Source organism: Lonchura striata, chromosome 1 (assembly GCF_050655825.1).
Source record: "Lonchura striata isolate lonStrDom1 chromosome 1, ASM5065582v1, whole genome shotgun sequence".
Classification (NCBI taxonomy): Eukaryota; Metazoa; Chordata; class Aves; order Passeriformes; family Estrildidae; genus Lonchura; species Lonchura striata.
The window spans coordinates 36,917,182-36,943,987 of record NC_140703.1 but is presented as its reverse complement, the minus strand read 5'-3'; the positions used below and the strand labels follow the sequence as shown (position 1 = coordinate 36,943,987).

At 38.5% G+C, this 26,806-nt stretch overlaps 2 protein-coding genes across 8 annotated transcripts in view; one reads left to right on the top strand and one right to left on the bottom strand.

Annotated features, from left to right (window-relative positions):
* DLG2 (discs large MAGUK scaffold protein 2) overlaps window positions 1–26,806 on the bottom strand; it is a 982,636-nt gene that overhangs the window by 726,315 nt on the left and 229,515 nt on the right. The window lies entirely within an intron of this gene.
* Window positions 23,943–26,806, top strand: part of LOC146768641 (uncharacterized) — a 37,587-nt gene continuing 34,723 nt past the window's right edge. The window contains exon 1 of the mRNA XM_085572551.1: window positions 23,943–24,100. Coding sequence (XP_085428677.1) covers window positions 23,943–24,100 — 158 coding nt within the window. The remainder of the gene's footprint in view (window positions 24,101–26,806) is intronic.

The following is a 26,806-nucleotide window of genomic DNA, read 5'->3' as shown; positions in this document are numbered from 1 at the left end:
TTGGAAGGGAGCTTAAAGATCATTTAGATCCAACCCCCTACCAGGGCAGGGATGCCACCCACAAGACCCCAGGTTGCCCAGAACCCTATCTCATCTAGCCATGAACATTGCCAGGAAGGAGCATCCACAACGTCTCTGGGGTAACACTGAAACCACACTGTTGAATAACATTTTTCATGCTCAGACACCCAAGCATTTTCAAGTTTGGGTTGTTTTTCCAGGTATGATGGAAGGGGTGGTATTTTAAAAGAGAGTACCAATAAAAAAAGTAGACTAAAAAGGCAGAAAAGAAACCAACAGTCTCCAGGATTTGCTTTATAACAAGGCAATGTGCCCCACTTCACTTAAACACATTTGTTGGTAAATATAAGTTGGTCTTAAAAAATGCAACAAGATAGATTTTGTGATCACCCTGTGATGATAAAAGAAAGCAAGTATTAGCTATGAGAAAAAGAGACAGAGGGGTAAAGGTCTGAAGAAGAGGGTACATTGCTTTCTGAGTGGATGGAGGGAGAAATTACACTCCTGTTCTCCAAAAGATGGAAGAGTGGATGTCTGCACGAAATTGGGCATAATGGTGGAGGTTTGCAAGGCTATTTGTAGGCCATGCAATGCTTATTAGTATCAACACTGACAATCTGCATCACTGGCTTTGAGTAGCCAGGGGTGTAATTCTCTCTCTTTTCACAGGAGGTACTGGCTTGCACAGTCATGGCACTCTGGCTACAGTCATGTTCCATCACTTCCTGTCCTTGCACACTCCAGTGATACAATCTTTATAGCACCCTAGTTCTGAATTGCCTAAATAACTCTGATTTCACACAGGAGCTCTCAATTGAAATGATTTTACTCTTTCCCCCATTTCTAAGACTCTAAACTGTCATATAAAATGGTTATTTTCCACATCTGCAAGAAGTTCCTTACACTTATATCCCTGTTGGGGTGTGGTGTATTGAAGGAATTGTTGATATAGACTGCAGGTCATGGGTGCCATAATTTCCAGATGGAAATTATTGACTAGAAAAAGTGGACTGAATCTGTGGGGCAATCTGGAAACAGCTGAAGAAAGAAGAATGAGGAACAAAGCCCCAGTTGGAAAGAAGTCTTTCTTAGGTTGCCCACTGCATCAATGCCTAGTAGAACATGACAGAGAGAGGAACTACATCAGCAGCTTGAACTCAGAATATCTTAAAGTTTTCACAAAGAGAAAGAAAAAGGCTGAAAAGATTATTTACAAATCTCATCTCCAGTACTGTAAACACCTCTCTGATATCCTGGCATTCTGAGGCATAAATTGCTGTGTCAAAAATTCTTCCTCACTTCCAGACCAGTAAACACCAAAGACCTTGCCTTGGGCTGATTTAACTTAAGCCACAGTTTTCCCTGAAAATTTTCTGTTCCCTTTTTCCTGCACAATCTTCTTAATACAGTTGCCTGATTTTTGAACATTTAATACTTTTCCTCTGAAAGTCCCAGCTCTTTGCTTTCTGTTTTATGTGGTTGCATTGAGGAAGGTTTTGATAACAAAAACATATAATTTACTTCTAAAATAATTCCTTCTCAATATTAAAATGTATACATATTTCATAAACCAGGCTTTGTAGCTAGTATTTTGTAGTTTCAGTCATGAAACCATTTATAATAAGCAAATTCAAAGAATAAATAAATAAAGTTCAAATGATAAAAAATTAGTGAAGAATGGCCTCATCCTGTAAGTCTTTTCTATGACTGTGACTTTTTCAGGATAGGTTTCCTCATTGTTCCTGATGACCTTAAAACAAAATAAGGAGAAACAAAGAACAGAGGTTCAGAAAGAAAGAATTGGATTAAGCTTCACCTTGAGTTACTCAAAGCCTCCTTTTTCCAATCCTGTACCTGTAATCCATGGATCAAGTTTATTTTACACCTCATCCTATCCAACTAATTGAGATGACATAACTCCTTTAAAACCTCAGCTGAGAAATCCAGGCTGTAAATACTTTTTTCTGCTCTGAAGATCCCCAACTGAGTTTCCTGGATTTCTCTCAAATTGATTACTAACATGTCTCCACAATATGCGTTTCATTTTCTCACTATGAGAGAAAACCTGCCTTTCTCCTTGACCTGAATTCCCATGATAACTTCTCCAAAAAGGCATTTCCATTCACAGTCATAATTAAGGCCATGGCATTCTGGAACCCTAGGAGATTATCTAGGCTGTTTTTCTTGCAGCAGAAAGATTAACCACACATAGTGTTCTTGGCAAATTATTGTCCAGCTTCAAAGTCTCTCATGAACAGAATGCAACCTTTGCTTCAGTTAGTCCTTTATTTTTAATCTGCAAATCATCACAGAATCATAGAATTGCTAAGGTTGGAAAAGACCTCTAAAATAATCAAGTCCAGCCATCAACATACCACCACCACCATGTCCACCACTAAACCATGTTCTTAGAGTGCCACATCCACCATATTTTGAATACTCAGAGGGATGGTGATTTCACCACTTTCCTGGGCAGCCTGTTCCAATGCTTGAAAACCCTTTCAGTGAAGAAATTCTCTCTATTATCCAAGCTAAACTTCACATGGTACCACTTGAGGCCTTTTCCTTTGGTCCTATCACTTGTTACCAGGAAGAAGAGACTGATGCCACCACACTACAACCTCCTTTCAGCTAGTTGTAGAGAGAGATAAGGTCCCTTCTCAGCCTCCTTTTCTCCAGACTAAACACCACCAACACAACAAAAGTAAAAAAGCTTAAATTATTAGAAGCCTTTAAATGATTAGAAGACTATGCTTGTTTTCTGCACAAAAAATAATTTAACAAAATTGTTTGAAAAACTTGGGGAAAAATGAAACTTGGGGGAAATTATACTTATCTTGTCATGATTGCCATCACTCCCCAATTATGAATTAACATTTTACTTTTATAATTTTTGAACTGTAACTTATGAACTAAGCTTATTCATTTAAGCATAAAATCCACATTTCCATGGTAACAGCATGAATGAAGAAGGAATGAACTTCCAAAGTTCAATTGCATTTATTACAGTACTTAAAAATAAACCTCCAGCAATTTCACTGAGGAAATTGCTGTAGTCTTTTTGTAAGAAAAAAATAATTAAAATTAAATCTCTCACTATAAACTTGTATAACAACAACTGGATTTTGAATTGTATTTCATAAAGGCCCATGTGTGTCAAAGCTCTTAGTATTTTATTCTTTGTACTGTGATTTTAGTTGAGGGAACTCTTTAAAGGGAACCAATCGTTAAACTAAGAAATAAGATAAAAATGCTGTAGTACTGGAAAAAAGCCAATTTTTCATGAAAATACATGTGTAGGGTTTTTTTGTGCATTTTTTAAGGGTTTTTTTAATGCAGACAGTATTTTCATTAAACAAGCAAAATGTTTGAATTTACAATACAGAGTACATGGATGGATATTCATTGGCCATGATCTGCCTATTCCTCTCTATTCTATTAATAACAGTTATTAGCTTCATATATTAACAAACTTCAACTAGAAATCTTTTCAGTGAGATAAACACCTTGTTTTAAAAATATGTTTCAATTTAGCTGGTTCTTGTAAAGCCTGCATAGCATTTGAAAGTAAAGGATAATTAATAATGGAAACTACTCACAAGGCAATTAGTGTAATGTTCTATGTTTTACTGATTTCAAGAGATGAATCTAGATGTTTCTAGAAGCCTTATGAGTTAAAAGCAAACTATTAGGCTCAGTAAAGAATAGATAGGTTAGAACAGGTCTAATTGCGCTAATAATATGCTAAATCTAGCAATCTATTTTTTCTTTTAAAAAATAAAATAATATTCAAAATAAATATATTATAAACATGACGGAGCAGAAAACCTTTTTGTGCAATTTATCTCTGTGAAAACCAGTAAACTGGTGATGAATGTTACATCTGTATGTCCTCTGGAACTGTGACTTCCAACATATAAAGACACCTGGCCAACCTATATACTTTTTCTTCTGGTACTACCCAAACTGTAAATACATTAAAAACATACTAGCAGCAAAAAATAAACTCAGCAAATCCCTTTCCATGACTGACTGGGACTTTTCCTGCAGAGTTTTACCAATTATTTTATTCCTTACTTCAGCTCCTCTTTTACCCATCAAGTCAAAATATTTTCCGCTGTATGTACAGATGTTCATGGGAGTTAATGAGATGAATCCCATTGTCCTGAGAAAACTGGCAGGTGTAATTGATAGGCCACTCTGCATCATATTTGAAAAGTCATAGCAGTCAAAGTACCCAATGACTGGAAAAAGGAAAATATCACATCAATTTTAAAAAAATAAATAAATAAATAAATAAAAAGGACCATAGGACCTACCAGCCAGTCATCCTCACTTCTGTGTTTGGTAAGACAATGGAATAGATCCTCTTGGGAGCTATTTCAAGGCATATGAATGGCAGGAAGGTGATTCTAGACAGCTAACACAGCTTCAGAATGCATAAATCATCCCTAAATTATCTGTTGGCCTTCTACAATGAAGTGATGGAGTGACTGCTGCTGGATAAGGGAAGAGAAACTGATATCATTTATCTTGACTTCAACGAGGTCTTTGGCAGGGTCCCACACACATCTTTGTGTCTAAATTAGAGAGATATGATTGATGGATGGGCTATTTGATGGATAAGGAATCTGCTGGATGTCCAGTTGCAGTCAATGGCTCAATGTCCAAATCGAGATCATTACCAAGTGGTATTCTGCAGGAGCCCATGCTGCGACCAGCACAGTTCAGTACCTTTATTAATAACCTAACCAGTGTGACAATTAAAATCTGCACATGACACCAACCTGAGTGGTACAATCAATATGCTAGAGGGAAGGGATGCCATAAAATAGGACAGGGACAGGCTTGAGGAATTATCCAGTGGAAATCTCATGAAGCTCAATAAGGCCAAGTGCAAGATGTTACACCTAGGTCCAGGCAATCACCAGTATCAGGCATCAAAAGGTTGAGAGAAGCACTGCAGAGAAGGACTTGGGAACACTGGTGGATAAATAAATTAACAAGAGCCACAATATATGCACTTACAGCCCAGAAAGCCAGCCCTATCCTGGGCTGCATCAGAAGCAGCATGACCAGCAAGCAGATTGAGGGATGTGATTTTGTCCCCATCTACACTGCTCTCCTGAAACACCACCTGGAGTGCTGCATCCAGCTCTGAAACCCAACATTAGAAGGATGAGGACCTGATAAAGTGGGTCAAAAGGAAGCCACAAAGATGTTTGGAGGGCTTGAATACCTCTCCTATGAAGAATGACTAAGAGAGTTGGGGTTGTTCAGCTGGAAGAAGAAAAAGCTCTAGGAAGACATTACTGAACCCTTTCAGTACATAAATGGGGCCTATAAGAAAGCTGTAGAGGGAATTGAGAACTTCACAAGGTGCTCCTGAAAACTGCTGTTGAGAAGACAGATCTCAGCAATTAGATCCCATTTCTTTTGGGGATGTAATTACTGGCAGAATAAAGAAGTTTTAGTTGGTTTTTTTTTGTTTGTTTGTTTGTTTTTGTTTTTGTTTTTTTATTATTATTATTTTTGATGGCGCAAATATGTTCCACATGTACAACACTGAGCAATTATTATAATTTTTTAATGTTCTAGGTTCAAGGGAATCCTTCAAATGTGGTGGTCAATGCATGGTTATTTTCTTCTGGAAATTATTCTTTTTGTGGAGAATTTGGCACACAAAGACAAAATTTTTAAATGTCCTTAAGGGACACAAAATATTTTCAAAATATTTACATATTAATAGAAACTTTTTTACATTGCTAGTATCTAAGTACTTCTATTATTTCACAGCAGTTAAAGAACTCCTTTTTGCCAATATTATTTAAGGAGTTCTATTATTTCTGACTAGTTAGAAGTTTCCTTTTAAAATACCATGCTTTGCACATTTCTTCCGAGCATGTCCACTTCTCACTTCAATACCCCCTTGAGTCACATGCAGTGGAGATCAGATAAACTCAGAGAATGTCTTCAGTGAAATATCTTGTAAAATTACTTCTTGTAAATCAGTAATCTGATGATATTTCACAGGGAAGCTGACTTTAGCACTGCTTCCTCTGTGACTACTTATAAAATCTAAAAATCTCCACCAATCTTTCTAGCTATGGTGCTGTCTAGAAACATTTTGTTAATACTTCTATATGCAAAGTTATTCTCAGTGTACACAGGGTCAATATCTCTTTTGCATGGAGAAAAAGACTGAATGAGATGTGCATGATGACAGCAGAATACCAAATGACTAGGGCCATATTTATCCAAGAGGAACATTTTCTGTTCTCTTAATGCTTTACTTAAACAGTTTTAGAAATTGCAGCCCTCTTGAACCAAAGAAGCATGTCCTTTTTCACACATTAACTAAAAATATAATCAAATCTCTTAAGAAAACAAAGCCAGTCTACTGTCAATCATAATACTAGTAATCTTTTTCATTTCAACAGGGTCATAAATATCTACAGTCCTATAAAATATGAGAATCTGGCCCAAAGAATAAATAAAATCAGACTAAAGTATGATATATGCTGAATGAAAATCTGCATCTACTAAAGCAAACACTAAAACAAACCTCATTAATTTCAAAGATTTTCTTTAAGGTATAAAATACATTTAATGCACATGCCACAACACTGAGTTTGTATGTAAACCTCAATTATAAAGAGTTGATGCTCCCTGTTCTTCTTTTGGCAGATTATCAGTTCTACTATAGCTGCTCTACAAAAGCGCAGTAATAAAGTCTAAAAGTATCTTTTTTTCTGTCCCCTTTTCATCACTACACTTAAATTGGAGTTCACATATTGAAATATGCTTTAGGAAGTGTTTGTGAATACTTGTTCAGTCACAATGACTGGAACATTGAATACAGTGTAAGAGCATCATGCAATTGTCAAAGAGCATTCTGAACACAACAATAACTGTCATCTGAACAACCATATACATTTGCAGTTATTGGGTAACTTTAATCCAAATGTCCTGATTTGGGAAACTTCTACATGAAGTTTACTCCTATAAACACTGCAAAAATGATGGAAAGTATATAAAGAGTGAGGGATTGCCGAGAAAGTCAGGGAGTCCTAATACAGATGATAGAAATATTGTGTGTCATCATTGGAAAGGCAGGTGGGCAAGAGACCTTTCAGCTTGTGTTTGTCGATCAGAACCAAAGCAAGGCTACTGAGAGTTGTTACTGACTCAATAAGATGAGTTAAACTGGACTTTAAGAAGATATTCCCAAGAAAGGAGGATAGAAAAATCTGTTGTGAGAGGTGACTCACGTCAACAAAACAGAAGAATGCAATTGTGTTAGTCTTTTGTGACCTGGAGAGATTCAATACAGCTATTGTTTTTTTAAAAAATTCGAGTCTGAAGAGAAAGAAGTCTAGTCAATAAAATAAACATGCACCATAGGAAGGGCTTTTTTACATCCTCCACCAAACGAGCACAGGAATGTAGCTCATCTCCCCACCTTCTGATGATGCCTAGTCCTTCACAAAACCTGCAATGCAATAAGGCAATGAGAATTATATAATAATGGTTGACATAGAGTGTATGTATGTGCATTCATAAGTTTACCTTTGTAACAAGAATATATCTCTTTAAATACTCAACAGAAATCTGCTAATTAATGGCTGCAGCTGCTGTACATGATGCTCTGGAAAAACAAACCAAACCACAAAGTATGTTAAACAGGCAGACAATTGCTGTCTGCTGATTTCAGTGAATTCCTGGCCAAGAAGTGAGGCTAGATGATAGCCAAGTTCTTCTGGACTATATGCAGACGTATCTTCTAATTCACATGCACAAAAAAAGCACAAGACTGGAACAATCTGGAAACACTCAACTCCACAGTTGTTACTGCCTGTAACAGAAAACTGTCATTTTACACTTCTGCTTTGCATTGTTCTCTGCTTCTTCCCCTATGTTTTCTTTAAATAGTGGCATTTCATGTCAATTAATGATATGGGGTTTTGAGAGATGTAGAAATTCCCAAGCTACAAGTGAAGCTGTTAAAACCCATAATGAAGCTGTGCAATGCTCAAAAATGTTGGCCACCTGGAAGAATAAAAACTTTAAAACAGATCTCAGTACTTCTGATGCATTGGCTTTCTCTGTCATTTGACAGCCCTTTGCACTGAAATAGGTTGTTGAATATTTTAGAATCAACATCATGGTATTTCAGTGAAAGGATTATAATTATTTTTTCACAACTGCATAATTTCAATGCGTTGTGAAATACAGCTTCAGTGGGTTTCTTCACGCAGCAGTGTCCCAGTGTCATATTGAACAGTTGTGTCTATGGCAACATGTTCCTATTATCACAGATCTCCTATATCTACCATCATCTCTGAAATTTTTTTAGGTAATTAACACGGAATTCAATGCTAATTGGTAACATAAGAATGAAAATAGAATTTCATGCATAAAGCAGCTTCTGCCTACATATTGCTCTATGCATCTTGAACAGATAAAATCTTTTTACCTTTTTTGCTTAAATAGAACTGGGAAACATTGAAGACCAAAAGAGATCACCATTTCCTTTTTCAATTTCCTGGCATCTGCTGCTACAAGAAAGATCTGTTTATTCACTATTACGTTATTGTACAGTAAATAGTGTAAAATAGAATGTTATTCTTCTACAGTAGAAAGCAAACTGGTAGCATTCAGACTCCAAACTGAAAGCCAGGACTCTCAGGATCTCTCTTTCAGTTTACCAGGCATGGTAAATAGCCCTGCCCCTCAATTTTCATCTGCAAACTGGTATTTATAATATCATTCCCAGTAATATCTCCCAAAATGTCAGTGTTTTTATTACATCTCCCAGTCTTTGCTGCTCTGCAACTGCATATTACCTTTCAGTAAGGACACACTTTGGTCTGCAAAACTTTGAATGACAAGTAAGAGAGTTTAATACTTTCAAGTAATTTCTAGAGATTGATTTGGAATATTTTATTTTCTTAATCTGAGCAAACACATCTCCATGCTCACTGAATCTTTGAGTTCTACCACCTACAGTGTACAGCTTTGTGCTCTAGCACCCAGAGCACTTCCTAAAGTATTTTGCCCTATGTGAATGCATATATTTGTACCTTCTTCTATCACAAGCAGCATGCTTGATTTTAAGAATGGAACTTGATATTTTTCACAACCCTCTCAGAACATATTGAAGACATCTCTGGGTTGGCACCCCATATTTTTAGGGAAAAAAAAAAATCAAGCTTCCAGCACTGCTATATTCTTAGCAAAATAGAAAAATCAATGAGATGCCATTTATGAATATTTTTTTGGACTTCCCACTAGATTACATAATCAACATACTGATGTCTCTGTCCAAATAACCTGCAAATTATTGTGCTAATGTTTTCCTAGTATGTGGTTTTACATTGCTCTAATAGTCATTAAAGGTAGCTATGCAGCACCCAGAACAGCCTCTAGAGTTTTCAGCTTGCCTATAAGAAGAATCTTTCACTGCCACACTTTTTCTTGTTTTACTATATTATCTTACATACAGCATTTTACTACATTATTTTCAGCTATTCTACAATCCCCACAGAAAACCAGTGAAAGACATGAGAGAGGAAGGGAGTTGATGCCCTCCAGCTAAATTTTCTGAAGAAACCTCTGACAGTTTTATGCCTAGTACGTAATTCAGAGATGTAGGTAACATGTCAGAAGGTTCCAGAAAGGAACTGGTAAAGGATTTCACTTTAATTCTAAGAAAAAGAAGAGCTGCAAATGAAAAAAAAACTTAATAGAGCAGTAGTTGCTTATTGCTTTTTGCAGGCCAGAAGGTGACTGGTTTGGGCAACAGCTCTTGGCTCTTAAGACTTGGTTAAACTCCCTGCTTTGCCGTAGGTACACACCAGTGTGATAAAGAGCAAGATGTTTAACCTAAAACATCTCAGTGTCATATATATGAAGATCAGTTCATGAGCATGACTCAGTTTTTTAATACTATAGGATTATCAGATGCTATGAAAACAACAATAAAAGCAACCGCAATTAAATCAAGTAATCCCCCCATGCTGCTACACCAACTAATTTGGGATATTACCTGACACCTAAAATCTAAAGCCTCAAAATCACCAAGTCTAACAGTTCTGCAGCTTCTCCTGAAGTGTGAAAGCCTTTGGATGTCTAAATTAAATTATTTCTCCTAATTTAGCCTGGATGTTGTCTTAATCTTTAACACATACTCAAAGCATGAATTTTAATAAATAGGTAATTATGTCCAACCTAAAAACATCTTGAACTCATCTATAGGGATACAGCCACTTAGACCCTTACTAAATCCTTCTTTGACCTCTATCTAATTATCTATAAGAAGCATAAAATCTAGATGAAGTGAACACTACAGTTAGCATCACAGTACTGGTGCAGCACCAGAAATGATGCCATTTTCACCTGAAATCTTTCTGTTCGGATCATTCACATGGGACCACTTGGACAACTCACCATCATTTTCAGAGAAGGGCTCTATGGCATGATGCAGAGTGGATACACTTTTTATAATTGTTCTCCATTACTCACAAGGGAAAATAAAATTAGTTATGGTAGGCAGAACTTATCTCTCTTCTCAAGCAGATGTCAAAAATTTAACCAAGAGAGAGCCCAAGTTTAGCACTGGAATTAGGCTGAATGCAACTGAGGGAACCATGATACAAGTCACACACAGCTGTATTATTAAGTCCGAAAACTGCAATCCAAAAATTTTTTTCAGTTAATTAAACAAAATTTCAATAAATTGAAACCTTTTTATGGTAACTAAACCAATTGACTTCATATATCAAACAATCTGTTTGGTGTATGAATCTGAAGGAAAAAGGCTCTTTATGTGTGCAGGGAAGGTTAATCCAAACTGCATCCCATCTCTATATATGCTCCCTGACAATGTGATCAATCCCCTTCCTTTCCTCATAGATAGCTGCAAAAATGGATGCAGGAATGAAGGAACTCCTTTCCATCGGTAATGCAAGAGCTCAGTCACCTCTTAATATTCAGTCCAGAGCCCAAAATAGCCTAAGCTTGAGAAAAAAGAGCCATAATTTATAGATAAAGCAAGTGGAAAGACCAGAGAAGAAATGAATCTCTGTGTGGGAAAGCCTGAGAGTCACCCCTGTGATGAACTGTCAGAGGGCAGAGCTCAGCAGCTGCCTGACAAAAGAGTGGACAGCCATGAGAAATGTCATGGGCACTCCTGCACCAGGTTTGACTAGAAGCATGTTAAACACTAAATTAAACCCCAAGCTTTAACCAGAGACCATAACCATTAACCATATATAAGGAGAGCTATTTGGGAGAACTTTAAGCTTATCATTCTCTCTGCAAAAGCTGCAACAATGAAGGCTCTCCATGAACCAGGAAAGGCTGAAACAGTCTTGGAATCAGGTCAAGAAACCAATAGCTGCCAGAGGAAAAAAGTAACCTTCAAAAAGATAATTCAAACTTGTCTTCTTTAACAGCTGTAGGCATCTCTTATCTCCTGGAAGTCAGAAATGCTCAAATCCCTTCATCAAAACAACATCCCAGATATCCCACTAAATGTCTGGGATCTGTTCATTATGTAGATGCTACCATCCACTTGGGACCCATAGTAATTCAGGACACATACATATCTTCCCAATGTTGTCCATCTTATTATTGCATGGCAAAAGCAGGAAAAGCATCATTATTCATCTTGGTGCTGAATAATCTTTCATGCAATCTTCTTTTCTGGAACTGGGAGTTTTTTAAGACAATGTGCACATTGTCTAGAATTAATGTATGCACAGCAGTTTTTCAATGCCATTTAACAGTATTACTCAGACTCATGCCAGCTAAATATGTTTCAGTAGATTTCAGACCAGATTTATGCAATGCAATCTCTTTGGTATTGCTTGTGAGAAATATTTGGAAACTTCAGTAGATGTGCAATATGATTACCCAGAGTATCTTAGAATGCTTAATACACTCTAATAATAAATTAGAATAAATTGAATAAATGCAAGGCTTAAAATAATTTGATTGGGTTGCACACCTACCCTTGAACTTTAAATTTTCAATTCTGATTTCAAAGTACTCAATAGGATTGCCTGGAAGCAAATTACTAGTGATATTACATCTGTGAAAAACTCCAGTTATCTGTAAGTACATGGCTTCAATGAGCCTCACAGAGAACTTCTCTGTTTTCAATCAAGTTGAAAAACCTCCAGTTTTCTGAGATTCTGCCCAGGGTAATGTGGCAGGAAAGGAAAAATTGCCTTTGCACCGTCTTTGCAATTTGCTGAATTTATCTATGCCTCTAGGCAGAATTGGCCTGGATACTACAAGTACATATTGGCTACCATGATAAGATAGCCAATGGTCTCAATATATTAGGATTTACAAGGTTGGGCTCAAACAAAAGAGAACAGAGTACAGTGTCATTCCAGGCACTGTAACCCCTCTGTCAAACAGCCTTGGGGTGCTGTTCACTGAAACTACTCTGCCAGTTCTCTGTGAGGCAAGGGAACATGTAGCTAAAATGGCTCCACCATGCAATGCAAAAGAAACTTCATCCTGGATGGCTTTTGCCATAAACTTTCTCCTGGTAGTTCCCAGAAGCCAGGTCGGATTGTTCACAGAAAAAAGAAGCCAATATACCTAGCAACAGCTTCCAGGTATAGCTGGAATAAATGTTGTATAAATTAATTAATACATAAGAAATCGAAATAAATAAAATATAAAGAAGAAACAATCATGCTAGAAAGAGGCAGCAAATGGTAATAGGGAGATTAAAAGTGATCACTTCAATTTCAAAAGCTAATATGATAGTAATTCTAATGATTGCAGCTTTGATTTAAATATCAGATCAGTGTATGGAATGAACTGACCTCTCTCAAATGTTAAGCTAGATATGTTCTAATTACATTTTAGGGTCATAAGCAATAAAAAGAACAGGTTTGACCCATGTGTCCAATATAACACACTTTTTGGAAGCAATATCTGCCAGTCTGCTGTAAGATTACTGTGGTTCTAAAATTGCCTGGGAAAGGAAATCAACATGATGAATTTATCCACAATAAAACTGAAAGGTAAATCTTGCCTTAGACAGTGAAAAAATACAGAAATCAGTTTCTGTGGTTCAGTATCATAATCGCTGCAGTGATACAAATATCACAGTGGTTTGGTTTCCCCTCCACCCTTAATATACCTTCCTCTATTCATTCTTCCCTCTTCTTTTGGCCAGGTATTTATTTCCTGAGGCAAGGGAAACTAACACTTGCTTACATTTCAGTTTGATGGGACTGCCATTCTCTTCCCCCAAGCCCAGAGAGAGCACAGTGAGATACCCAACGTGCAGCAGGCCACATTAAGCCTCTTCACCACTTGATAATGTGGAGATGAGCAAATGTGGTCCACTGCAATCAGCTCCCAGAAAAGAAGTACGTCTGCAGCCATCTTGCTCCATAGGACCCAGCAGCCTGATTTCCCACTCCTTCATGTGGTAGAGGCACACAGGTCTGGGGGGCAGGTTCCCAGATACCAGGTTCTGTGCAGGACCCAGTGCAGACAAATAACAGCAAGCCTATTTTTTAATTTGAAGTATCCAGACTTGCTCCCAGTCTCACACATCCCTTCACATTTGTTGTGACCCAGCAGCCAGATTTCACAGAAATATTAGAAAGTGAATTATGCTTCTGCCAAAATGATCCTCAGACTTCACACTCCAGCATATATCAATATTGCAGTCTGCAGAGTAGTGCACTGGTATCTTTTCCAGCTCTAAATAAGCCAGCTGAAGATACTGGAATTAGTTAGAACAGCATGGTGTTGGCCACAGATTAACTTTTACTTCCCAAGAGGATAAATCAGCCTACAGCAAACATATCCTTGACTGCAATCTACATGCAGAACTGTGCCTCCCTGCTGTCCAGCACGCTGTCAGAAAATATTCTCTCAGAAACTGAAATGGAATCGTTCTGATCTCTGCAGCTCATTTCAGCCCTAACACGTCCCATACCAGAGGCAGAAAGTGGCAATAAGTAAATTCAGTATTGGTTGATCTTCCTCCTCCCCCGAGATGACATGCTCCCTGGGGGTCTCCAACCAGCCAAGGCAACATGCAGCACAGAAGGGCATTAGACTGGACAAACTGTTTCTGCTGTGTAATCAAGTGTTTAAATAGGCTACAGTGCACATGTGCACAATCCCATAAGTATTAATATACCTGTAAAATGATTAGGCACCATTAAATCCTCAAAATAATACCATTGTTACAACTAGGTTTTCCCCATTGTTTTTGTAGTGAGACAGAAGCAAAGCACAGAATAGGTCACATATGACAAATGCTGTAACATCATTATTCATCTCAGCTCCTTGGTCTGACATGGTAGATGGAACAAGAGATCAGTGATAAGAACAGTAGATTTGAATCTCTGATGAATCTCAAGTCCTCTAAAATATTCCCGAGGCTTACAATTGCACACACAACCTCTTTCAAGCACTGCTATGTCTCTCTAAGAAACTCATGGTTTCTTAGCAAAAACGCAGCAGTGAATTCAAATCTGTAATGCATAGGTAGCAATTTGATAGCAGATAACTTCTTTGATTAATTATCTCTTTTACTGAAACTGGGCAAGTGTTGCTTATATGCTTCTACAAATTATTTGCTCTACACCAGTTATAGAATGATTATTTTCTGTGGCTATTTGTTTAACCTGTGAAGAGTCAGCAGAAGTTCATTGTGATTCTTTAAAATTTCACCTTTCAGCTACAGTGGTTCATATCTGACTGAGTGTCACTTTCTGTTTATAGGTATAGTAGGCCTAACTCCTAAGATCAGCTCTCTAATGAGGAACCTAACAACCTTTGAAAACCTGCTGAATTTCTTAGGATTCCTGCTAGTAAATATGTTTGATAGAGTAACTGGAAAACAAACATGAAAGTGAAAAGCAAATAGGTAGAATCCATGGGGTTATTTGCCCAGTGAACATTCATAGACAATGCAGACCTTCCACAGTACTTTATCTCTTAGGAATATACAACAAAACACTGAATGAAAATGTGTCATTCTAATTTGAACTTCTTTTCCTGCCTGTTAAAATATATTCATTAAAAAAAAAAACCTTTTATCTCTTAAGAAAGGTGGGTGAGACAGCACAGGAGAGAAGGTAGGAGTAACTCTGTAAAGAAGAGGAAAAATACCAAACATATTCAATGAGAACAGAAGCAGAGAAGATGGGATAGGAAGCAATTAGAGATGAATAAGGCAAATAAATGGGGATTAAACTACCTGTGGTAATGAACTACATTATTGAGTTTACATAAGAAGCAGAATGGGAGGATGGGAATAGTAGTAGTGCCTCTTTCTCTCATCCTGAGTTCAAAGGGGCCTCTTGCCCTGCTGTCCTGATGTTCACCACTCTATAAATTACACTCGTTGTCACTTACAATATTTGTAATATGTTTTTAAAATTCTAGACCAGTTCCAGTTTTTGTTCCAGTTTCTGGGACAAAAGAGCAGAAAGAACAAAACCAAACCTCATATAGTAAAACTAAAATCTTTATCCTGAAAATACATCACTAAGTTATCCTAAACATAAGCAACACATACCCATGGGTGGGAACACAATTCTCCAACCTAAAATATTCATAAATTAATCTCTGCTAATGCACATAAGAGAAAAATCAGATCCTTTGACATTTGAGTGTTATGTATATATACTAGGAAAAAAACCAACAATTTTTAAAAACAAGAGTCCTGAGTCCTCCAGGAAGGAATAGAAGACATCTTTGATCATGTCCCTCATGACTATCACTTGGGACATCAAATAGTGATGTCTTACTGATAGACAGAATGTAAAAATCATTGCCCTCTTGTATTCCAGGCTGCAGTGAGGCTCTCTCAGCTACTTCATGTCATAGAATCATAGAATCACAGAATGTCTTGGATTGGAAGGGACCTTAAAGATCACTTAGTTTCAAACCCCCCTTTAGGGACAGGGATACCTTCTACTAGACCAGGTTTCCCTGAGCTCTCTCTAATCTGGCTGTAACCACTTGCGGGGATCGACAATTCTCAGCAACCTGTTCCAGTGTCTCACCACCCTCACAGTAAAGAAGTTTTCCCAACATCTAGTCTAAATTTACTCACTTTCAATTTGAAGCCATTGCCCCTTGTCTGGTCAATATATGCTCTTGTAAAAAGTCCCTCTGGCAGCTTTCTTGTAGGCTTCCTTCAGGTCCTAGAAGACTGCAAAGCCTTTTTTTTCCCAGACTGCACACCCAACTCTCTCAGCCTTTCCTCATGCTTTTCCTTTCCTAGTCTGATTTGTTCATCCCCTGGATTGTTACCAGGGGCTGCTCCAGCCCAGATGCTGGACCTTGCATCTCATGAAATTCCCATGAATGCACTTCACAAGCTTATCCAGGTCCCTCTGGATGGCATCTCATCCATCAAGTGTATCAACAGCACCACTCAGCATGGTGTCATCTTCAAATCTGCTGAGGCTGCACTCAATTCTTCCACATATGCCATTAATGAAGGAAATATTAGACAAGATTAATAACATTAAATAACATATTCACAGTATGAACCCCAGAGGGACATTATCACTGATGTCCATCAGGACTCTGACCCACTGACCGACTACCCTCTGGAGGTAACCACCCAACCACATTCTTATCAATCTAACAGTTCACTCATCAAACCCATCTTTCTCCAGTTCAATAGAAGGATGTTGTGGGGGCCATGTCAAAGTCCAGAAAAATGACTACCCTTCCTTTGTTCACTGATGCAGTCACTCCAGAGTCTTTTGCATTGGAAGGGATTTTTAAAGGCCACCTCGTCCCTACAATAAACAGGGACATCTGCAACTCAATGGCTCAGAGCTCCATTCAATCTGAACTTGAGTCAGTATGTAAGAATACATGTCAAATATTTACAGGTCAAAGCAGACACACAGTGACATCTACTTTCTTCTAAAGATGTGGACACTCACCTTTCCACCTGTCATTCATACAAGTAATTGTCTCACCACTGCACTTTGGTGATAAGTGGTTATTTTCTAGCAGTAAACCCACTGAGGGGTCATTTAGCCTTTGAAAGTTCAACAAAACTGATAACATGTAAACACAACAAAAAATTAATCATGCCTCCAGTTCCACCCAATCAGCCTACATATTTGCATTAACTAGGTTTACTAGTGGGCAGTGGTTGATAGGGATAGTTACATTTCCTCTTGGAAAGGACTTCATGCTTTCACACAGAATGAGAAATTCCTGTGTTGTGTTGCTGCCAAATCCCCAGGCTGCCTATTAACAACTGATGCCTTGAAAATATCCAAGGGCCATAAAATGTGCACAACAGTCATAAATTGCAATTCCAGAAATGGATGTGAACCCATGGAAGACATCCATATGTACCAATCTTAAATGTATAAATGCAAGAAAAATAAAATAAATATCCCAGATGGAGCTAGTCAATGTGCCAAAATTGATGCCAAGGAAGTGGATCACAGAAAAAACTACAATGTATCAACTCAGTGATATGATGGATGAGAAAAAAAGATGCAATAACATCTTTGGAGACATCTTTAGACCACTTTGAGAAGTGGATTTTCTATTCCACTCCCTTCCCCCTACAAGTTCCTGAACTGAGTATGGATAGAGACGTGCTGCTGTTCCACCTAAATTTCTATAATTGTCTTTCCATATTGACATATTGGAAATCTTATGTAGTTCCCCTAAGTTAAACCAGAACCATGATGGTGTTCATACCTAGTATCTTCTGACCAACTATGCTACATTAATAGCATAATCATTTATTTATTGCCAGCTGTCAAAGTTGAATCTTTTAAAGAACTTGCAGACCAAAACTGCAGAAAACTTTGCAAAGCCAATTAACAATTATATTAAACGAAGAAAAAAAGCTCATTTATGCACACTAATGATGTCACCAATATCAACTTCAATTTCTGAAAAAATATTATTATCAATTAATAATGCATGCCATTAACAGAGCTCTTTTAATCTTTAAAGAAATTTATAAACACTAATTAAATTGCCTAATCTTTTTATTGTAATTCTACACATTTTACACATATATATATATATATATGTGTGTGTGTGTGTGTGTGTGTGCGTATATATGTATATGCATATGTATATGTAAAATTGGGGTCCAGGAAGGAAAAGGCCATTAGGTGCCTAGGGACTTCAGTGCTAACAGGGCAAGAGCAGAAAAATGGTTTAATTTATGCACAAGCTGCTTCTTCTTCCTAATGAATGTTTTTCATCTTCAAAGAAGCTCCCACCCAACCCAAATGATGAGCAGAGGACACTCCCATTACAACAAATTCTTTCCAAGGCTGTTCCAGCATATAAGACCAAATTTAATTTGCTAGTACTATTTTTATGCCATTTAAGGCACAACTATCTTCTTTGCCCTGTGACCTCTCCAGGGTTTAAGGTTTGGGGTCTTTTTTTGGTTTGCTGGGGTTTTTTGGCAGGGGAGGGTTGGTGGGGATTGTTTGCTTGTTTTTCTAATTTCCAAATTCATCTAAGTCATCTTAGCAGCTGGACAAATATCCTGTATGGCTGTAACTAAGCAAAATAACATCACTGTTCTAGAGAGCACCACTGAAATATTTTAACTCAACATGCAATCACTTTTACCTCTTTTTCATATATGGTTCGGCCTTAAAATACAACTCTTATGGGGCTACCAGAAACTCCTGTAAACTGAATGCATGAATTCTTAAGGGAATACAGCATTTATCAGCTAAATTCATGCTTTTCTCAGTCTTGAAGAAAGAGCTTATAATTCATATATCAGTTAAATACTTTATGTAATTCAGCAGTTTTACATATATTTAGGCTAGAAAGTTGTTGAAATGCTTATGCAATCTTTTAAAGGATTTTTCTTTTTCATTGCCAAATAAAGGATTATCAGATGAATTATATATAACAATGATGGCACTGTAGGTCAGGTTTTATCAAAGATCATTACAGTCACTAAAAATACCACAGAAATTCACATGCTCTGTCCTTGTGCAAAGTTGTTAATCCAAACTAGACATGTAAAGATGCATCAGTTTAATAAATACAAAAACTCAAATGTTTTTACACCCTCTGGAATGATTTCTCTTGATTACAACCTCCAGATAGGAATGATTATCTTACTGACACTACCTGAAATGCAAATTCTATAAATTCTGCAAAAAAAACCAAAAAAGTGCCTTTCTTACGACTATGGTGAAATACACCCTCACAATGAAATACAGAAGTTTGATATATGGGAAATACATATGTTGGCATATTTTTCAGGATATTTTATTCTTATTTTTAATGTATTTTCAATAATTTTATTAGAATGAGTGATACACCTGTAGTTTGTGATAACATAGACATCACATCACAATTTCATGGTATTGGTGCCTTCATAGATGACAGGTCTAAATTTCAGAAATCATAATGCTTTGGATGGTTTATTAGTTTCTGCATATTTTTCATATAAACAGATTTATGAGCACATTATATTTTAATACTGTCATTAAGAAAATATGATTTTTATACTTCTAGACACATTTGGAGTAACCCAACATGCTTTACATATTTATGAGGGATTTTTAGTTACAGTGTGCTCATTAAAAGTTAGCACCCAAACCTAGACATTAATAAATGTTTTAATTAAGAAGGGAATATCAACTGGGATGAAAAATATATTCCCTATTCTTCTCCAAGAACTCCAGAAACATATAATATGATTATTCTAATCAATAGTACTGGTTATTTTTATGTCTGCAGCAACTACAGCTCCCAACAACAGAACACAACTCTTTGCGTCAGGTACTGTATAAACAGGTACCTATATGCAATAAAGATACAGTACTTGCCATGGGATGTTGAAAGTAATTAATAAGAGACAAATTCAACTAAGGCATATAGCACATTTTCACCTATAACTCCTACAGAAGCAGATTGAGCAGGAGGTTTCTGCTGTGTATCTCACTGGAAAAATAGAACAGTAGAATGGATTAATTGGGAAGGGACCTTAAAGATTATGTAGTTCAAATCCCCCACCATGGACAGGGACACCTTCCACTAGACCAGGATGCTCAAAGCCCCATCCAGTCTGGCCTTGAACACTTCCAGGGATAGGGCATACACAGTTTTTCCTCACCATTCTCACAGTAAAGAATTTCTTCCTTATATTTATTCTAAACTTACTGTCTTTCAGTTTAAATCCATTATCCCTTGTCCTATCACTATACACTCTTTTGAAAAGTTCCTCTCTACCTCTGTTGTAGCACCTTTATGTGGAGTTGCGTTATGTATATGTTTTATTATCCCTGTATTATGTATTGGTTTATTCCTTTGTACCCCCATGTACAACTTGGTTTGTCCCCAGTTTTCCCGCCTTGTCCTCCTTTCCCGCCTCTCCAGTAGCTGTCCATCGCCCTGGAAGGGGCGCAGTCTTTCCCTTTACCCCCCCCCCGGTGCCTTGTCTGTCACTCGGTGCCCCTTCCCATCCATCCAGAAGCTTCTACTCAGGGCACCGGGTGATTGGGCGAGGACCTGGGGCTCCCCCCATATCCTTCCCCCATTGGACCCCACCATATCCCCCCATCCTGGAGCCACCCCCTATCCCTATCCCCATTGGTCGTTGGATACCCCTCCCTTACAGTTTATAAGCTGGTGTCAGAACCTTGTGCTTGTTCCTGTTGGCTGGCACCGTTCTAGGACATTTGGCCCCGTTGGGCTACAATAAACTCGGACTTAGCCCCCAGCAGGATCCGCTCTTCATTTACCACCGCGAGGCTAGCTAGCGCTGCCCGGAACCCACAAAGGCACTCTCCAAACCCCAGCTGGGAGCGGCGGAGGGTGCCTCCATCGCCCACTCTCGCCCCAGAGAAGAGCTAGCCGGGGCTGAAACAAAGGGAACCGGGGCGAGAGCGCAGCACCTTTAGGTAATGGAAGGTGCTCTAAGATCACCCTGGAGTCTCTTCTTCTCCAGGTTGAACAAACCCAACTTTCTCAGCCTGTCTTCATAGAAGAGGTAATCCAGTCCTCTGATCATCTTCATGGCCTCCTCAAGACTGGCTCCAACAGGTTCACATCTTTCTTATGTCAGGGGTCCAGGGTGGAACACTCCAGATGCGGTCTCATAAGATCAGTAGAGGGGGGAGAATCACCTCCCTCAGCCTGCTGGTCACACTTCTTCTGATGTAGCCCAGGGTACAGTTGGCCTTATGGGCTGTGAGCACATATTGATGAGGCATGTTGAGCTTTATGTTGTGCTTTAGAGACCTATACCACCAGTCCCAGTGCTCTGTAATCCTTCTTAATACTCTTAGATGGCTCCTGACCTTTTCAGTAGGTCTGCTGCCTGTTTGTGCCACAGGAGAAAGGTCCAGGCACTTCCTGCAGTTGGGGCCGTGCTGCATCCTGTCTCTTCAGCAGCTCCATCTGGGTGGAGGCATTGACTACCACAGGGGTGGATGGTGCAGACCCATCTGAGCTGCAGCCTTTGCTCTCAGAGGAAGGTCCATCCTTCTGCATGGAGAGGCAGATGGGATAAGTGGCCTTCACCTGAGCAAATGGTCACAGAATGGTGCCCAGTCACTGCCTTGTGTGCACTTCAAGTGTCCCCATTTGGCCAGTAGGATGTCTCATTCTGCACATCCTCCTGTGCAAACCTCTGTGCTGTGACTGTTTGCCCATCCTGGTTGCAGCACTCCTGTTGTTGTATTGTACAACAAGCTGATGATTTATCCTACAGGATCATTATCATCCTGCAAGATGCAACTAGGATTAGTGCAGCATCGTCATTCAGAACTGCATTGGAGTGCACATACAACCAAATCTTGATGCAATACAGCACCTGAGTCTCCTGACCTACAGAAATGAACTAAATAGTTTATACTAATGACTAAAAGTTGGTAATTGCAGTTCACATCAAAAGGACATAATTTTGAGCAACATTTTTTATTGAAGACATAACTAAAATGAATCGCAAATGGTTGAGTGTCGCTGTCAAAGACTGGGTTACACAAAAACTGACATGAAGGAAAAGAAAACTGCTAACATACAAAGGCAAAATGCCACTTTCAGATAATGAGAGATTTCAGCATCCTTCTGCTTTTTCTATCCATATCCTGGCACTGGTTTCAGAGCTTTTCTTCTTCTATATCTCCTATATGCTCACATCAGTCTGTGAATACCATGGTAACATTTCCTCTGAATGCCACTGCATCACTGCCACCCCCAGAAAAATTCTCATTCACCATCCTTGACTTCAGCCTCCAGATTTCAACATATACTGATTCTGACTGCCTACTTCCAACACGGGAAGAAAAGCAATCTCACACCCAAATATCTGTCCCACCCATCAGCAGTTCCCTTAATTTCTGTATTTAAGGATTAAGTTCTCCATTACCATCTTCCAAACTTAAACATTACTGATGTTATTTTTTAGTGCGTTTGTTGTGCATAATATTGTATAGCATTTAGTATAAGACAGTTTCAGTAGGTGCCAGAGGATTTCAAATAGGAAAGCCTGCACATAAAAAAATTCATTATTGTTGGTCTCAATCCACTGATTTAAACAGGAATTCATCTACCCCAAATGATTTGTAAAATCAAGCATTTAATGGCCATCACATTACTTTCAGTGGCTGACAACTCCCTGAAAAGCATACATTCCATGTAAGACTTTCCCCTTTTCCACTGCCAATACAATAGCCAGCTCAGTCAGTTAGGCTATGTCCCTTTACCAAACATGGAGAATGACTACTCCCAGCAACCAGAAAAAGGAAGATACTGTATAGGAGAGAACCTGCTTACTGATGTGAAATGAAGATGTTCCATCGATTTCAGTGACACTTCTGCCTTTTACAGAAGCAGGAAATTTGGAAATTTGGCCAAGAAAGCCTTCAACCATCTGAAAAGCACTGCACAAGTCACAGCTTTCCTCTAGGAGGAAGATCCATTTTTCATGTCAGCTACTGCTTATTGAGTCAAACCAGCTTTCTGCCACACTTAACATTCAAAACATTAAAGGCAAACTATCTTCTACATCCACATCAGTGGCTGGTTGACAAAGTCTCTAATATTGATTTTCTTACCAGAAATTGAAAACCTGTCATTCTCAACACTGACTCTCCCCTTGACTCCCAACACAGCTCCAAGTAAGGTACAGTAATATCCACACAACCACAGAAGGTGGTAACAGAACACTCACTTTGTGTTTCCACAGAATCACAGAATGTTCTGAGTTGGAAGGTACCCACCCTGAGCTGGAAGGATCATCGAGTCCAGCTTTTCAGTGAATGGCCCATACAGGGAATTGAACACACAGCCTGGGTGTTATAAGCACCATGCTCTAACCAGTGGAGCTCATCTCTGAAAGAGCTGACTGAAAGAGCTCTTCAGGGAAAATTACAATCCCTTCTGCTGAGAGGGAAAGGATTTTCTTCTTAAACCTTTATTGATTCCTGCTTGAAAAACACTTAGATTCCATGTTTAGGAAATTACTCTCAGATGGCTACTATTGTAATGCACAGAAGTTTCCTTCAATATCTTAGCTTATCCATTTAAAAATTAAATGTGATCCTAATTTTAATTATTGAAGAAAAATAACAATTCAAATCAAAGGTAAATAGACATAGGCTATTACAATCTATTAGGGGTTTTGCTACTCTGGTAAAAAAATTCAACTTCTGCATATTTGTACTGGTTTTGAAGCCACAGAGATAAATTTCTTTGTAGTAGTTTGTGTGGTGTTGTGTTCTGGATTTGTGCTGGAAACAGCATTGATAACACAGGGATGGGTTTGTTACTGCTGAGTAGTGCTCACACAGAGCTGAGGACTTTTCTGCTTCTCACCTCACTCTACCAGCAAGGGGCCTGGGGGTCCACAAGGAGTTGGAAGGGGACAGAGCTGGGACAATTGACCCCAATTGACCATGGGGATTTCAGATCCTATGGCAATGATCAGCAATGGAAGCTCCAGGAAGAAGGAAGTGGGAGATATTCAAAGTGATGGTGTTTGTCTACCCCAGTCAGCATCACACATGATAGGGCCCTGCTCTCCTGGAGGTGGCTCAACACCTGCTTGCCCATGGTAAGTGGTGAATACATTCCTTGTTCTATTTTGCTTGAAAAGCATCTTTTGCTTTCCTTATTAAATTGTCTTTACTGCCACCCATGAATTTTCTCACTTTTACGCTTCTGATTCTTTCCCTCATCCATCTGGAAGAGGATGACCAAACCATTGTGGGGCTCAGCTGCCCACTAGAATTAAACCATGATGTATTAAAAATGATCCAGAGAAGTACAACTTTGTCTGGATCTGAGAATAAATCCATATGCAAATTTGGATGTCTCTTTGAGACTCCTTCCCATTTAAACCTTGTTCCCATCCTTTATTCTCCATCAGTCTGGTGGAAACAGCAACAGAGAAAGGGTAAAACATACACAAAACAACAAAGATTGGACTCCAGAGTATTAGAGGTCCATATTCCTCTGTTAAGTTGAAAAGATTTAGCCATTGACTTGTACTAAAAGAATAAAAAATAAAAGGTGATTTCAAACCACTTATATCCCTACTGGTGGACCACAGATAGTAGCACAAATATGAGACCTGTGGTTTCTGCAGCATGGGTACAGGGTAACATCTCCTGTTTGAGGGACAGATATGGCTGCTTAAAACTTGTGAAAAAGGGAAGAACACTAATGCAGGGAATGGCTATATGAGAATGACTCACAATTTCCAGATCTAAACCATTTTATTTAGGCTATGCTTGTATCAGGAATTAAAATGGAGCTCATGTCCATACAAGTAAATGTATACTGATAAAATATTAAATGACCCACTTGCTTCTGGCAAACACAGAACTGGACATAGTCTGGGCATGATCTGGGTATTAGTATGAATCACAGACCACTCTCAGCTTAGGCTGTCTGGACACAACTGCAGATGTCTCTTTGTCTCAGGCTGGTGAGAGATCTTTGCTGCATGAAGCTGAGCCAGGGCCAGAAAATTATTTGTTTATTAGCATACTAACCTCTGAGTATCTGCTATAATCATGCATATAGCACAAAAGGAAATATTCCCTGATGTATATTCCAGCACACATGAAAACATTCCCTCTCAGAATTTTCTCTTGGTGCCCAGTTATATGTTAAAGCACACAAAGATCCCAGCATGAATCACAGAGCCTCTCATCAGTGATGAAACTGAGTCCTCTCTGTCCTTGAAAGAGTAAGGAAATTCCTGGGTTTATTTATGAAGAACACAAAGTTTTAAATCACATCACTGTGACAACAAAGTCTTGAAACTCATCTTATTCTCCATCCTGTTAGAGACCCTTGAGAGCCATTTATCCTCACCTCTCTAGAAAAATCCCCGCAAACCATTCCTACCTATATGGTTGGCATTAAAAAGGATCTGGGGCATAATCAGTGACCCATGAGGATCCAGGAAAGTGCCATTTTGACAGGAACAGAAGGGCAGAAAAGATTGGTAGATGTATCAAGGAATTAAACTGTATATTGTGAAGTTGTGCTGCAGACAAAGAGAAATTTAAAGAAAGAGAGAAAGCAGTGTGGCAACAGCAAGAGAAAATTTAGAGAAGATTCTGAGTCTCACAAGAATGCAGGTCAAACAAACCAACTCTAGACACTTGGATGAACTACAGCATTTTCTGTCTCTTCTGTAACAAGTCTGAGACACAGGACACAGTTTAGACTGAAGTCTGAATTTTACTTAAAAACAGGTGGAAAGTTCAAGATTAAGATTCTGACCCTGATCCAGAGCCATATTAATCATTAAAAACCAAAAATCCCCAGGAGTAAGTGTATGAAAAACATTCACAAGTATAAGATTTTGACACTAAACAGACACAAAGTTCTAAGATTCTTCTCCACATCAATCTACCACTGAGACCAGATCTGAAGTGCCTCAGTGCCAAGACTTTGCAGCAATGCCAAGTTGTACAGAGAAATTCAGCAGAGGCAAGTAGTCCTGTGTCAGTTGCTGCAAGTTCCAAAGTTTAAGGACTAAGATGATAAATTATCAAAATCAAGTTTGTTTGCCCAGCATCATTTTGGCACTTCTATCTAAATGCACAATACCAGTCTTTCTGGTATGATTCTGCTCTATCTTTTCACAGAATCAGCTTCTAAGAAACTCAGACATTTTTAAATGGAAAAATGACATCACAATGTAACATACTGAAATTTCTCCCCTCCCCAGTTCAGCACCGTAGGTAGAGCTGTTAAAGCCCTACCAGTATCCCCTGACACTTGGATGATGTGTATCAGCTGTGAGAGTGATGAAGGCAAATACTTTTCTACAAGTGTTTGTGTCTACTTGTTGTATCAAACAATAATCAGGACTCTGCAGAGGAGTTTGTTCTGAATGGGTCTCATTTGAATGCCCAGAGACTTATGACAGAGGTGGAATATTAGCTAGTAGTTATCTGAGAGATTTCTGATGCACGGAGTCATGAAAAGCCTTAGGACATGTGATCTTCAGACAACAAAAGAAGCAGACAACTTCTTACATAGCCTTCTGAAGAGACCAGAAAAAAAGCAGCTCCCAGTAGAATCTGGGAAGGAGCTGCCTACCTGTAGACCAATGTCAGGTAATTCATCCAATTCTGACTTTTATCAGAGGAAAAAGACCAACAACTATTAGTTCATTACAGCTGGAGTGGTGACAAAAGAGTTCATCCTACCTCATTTAGCCAACACTCCCTACTGTTTGTCTTTGGTTCCTGAACTCATTGCTTAATATACAGAGCTTCCAGAGGCTTTTCTTTCCTGC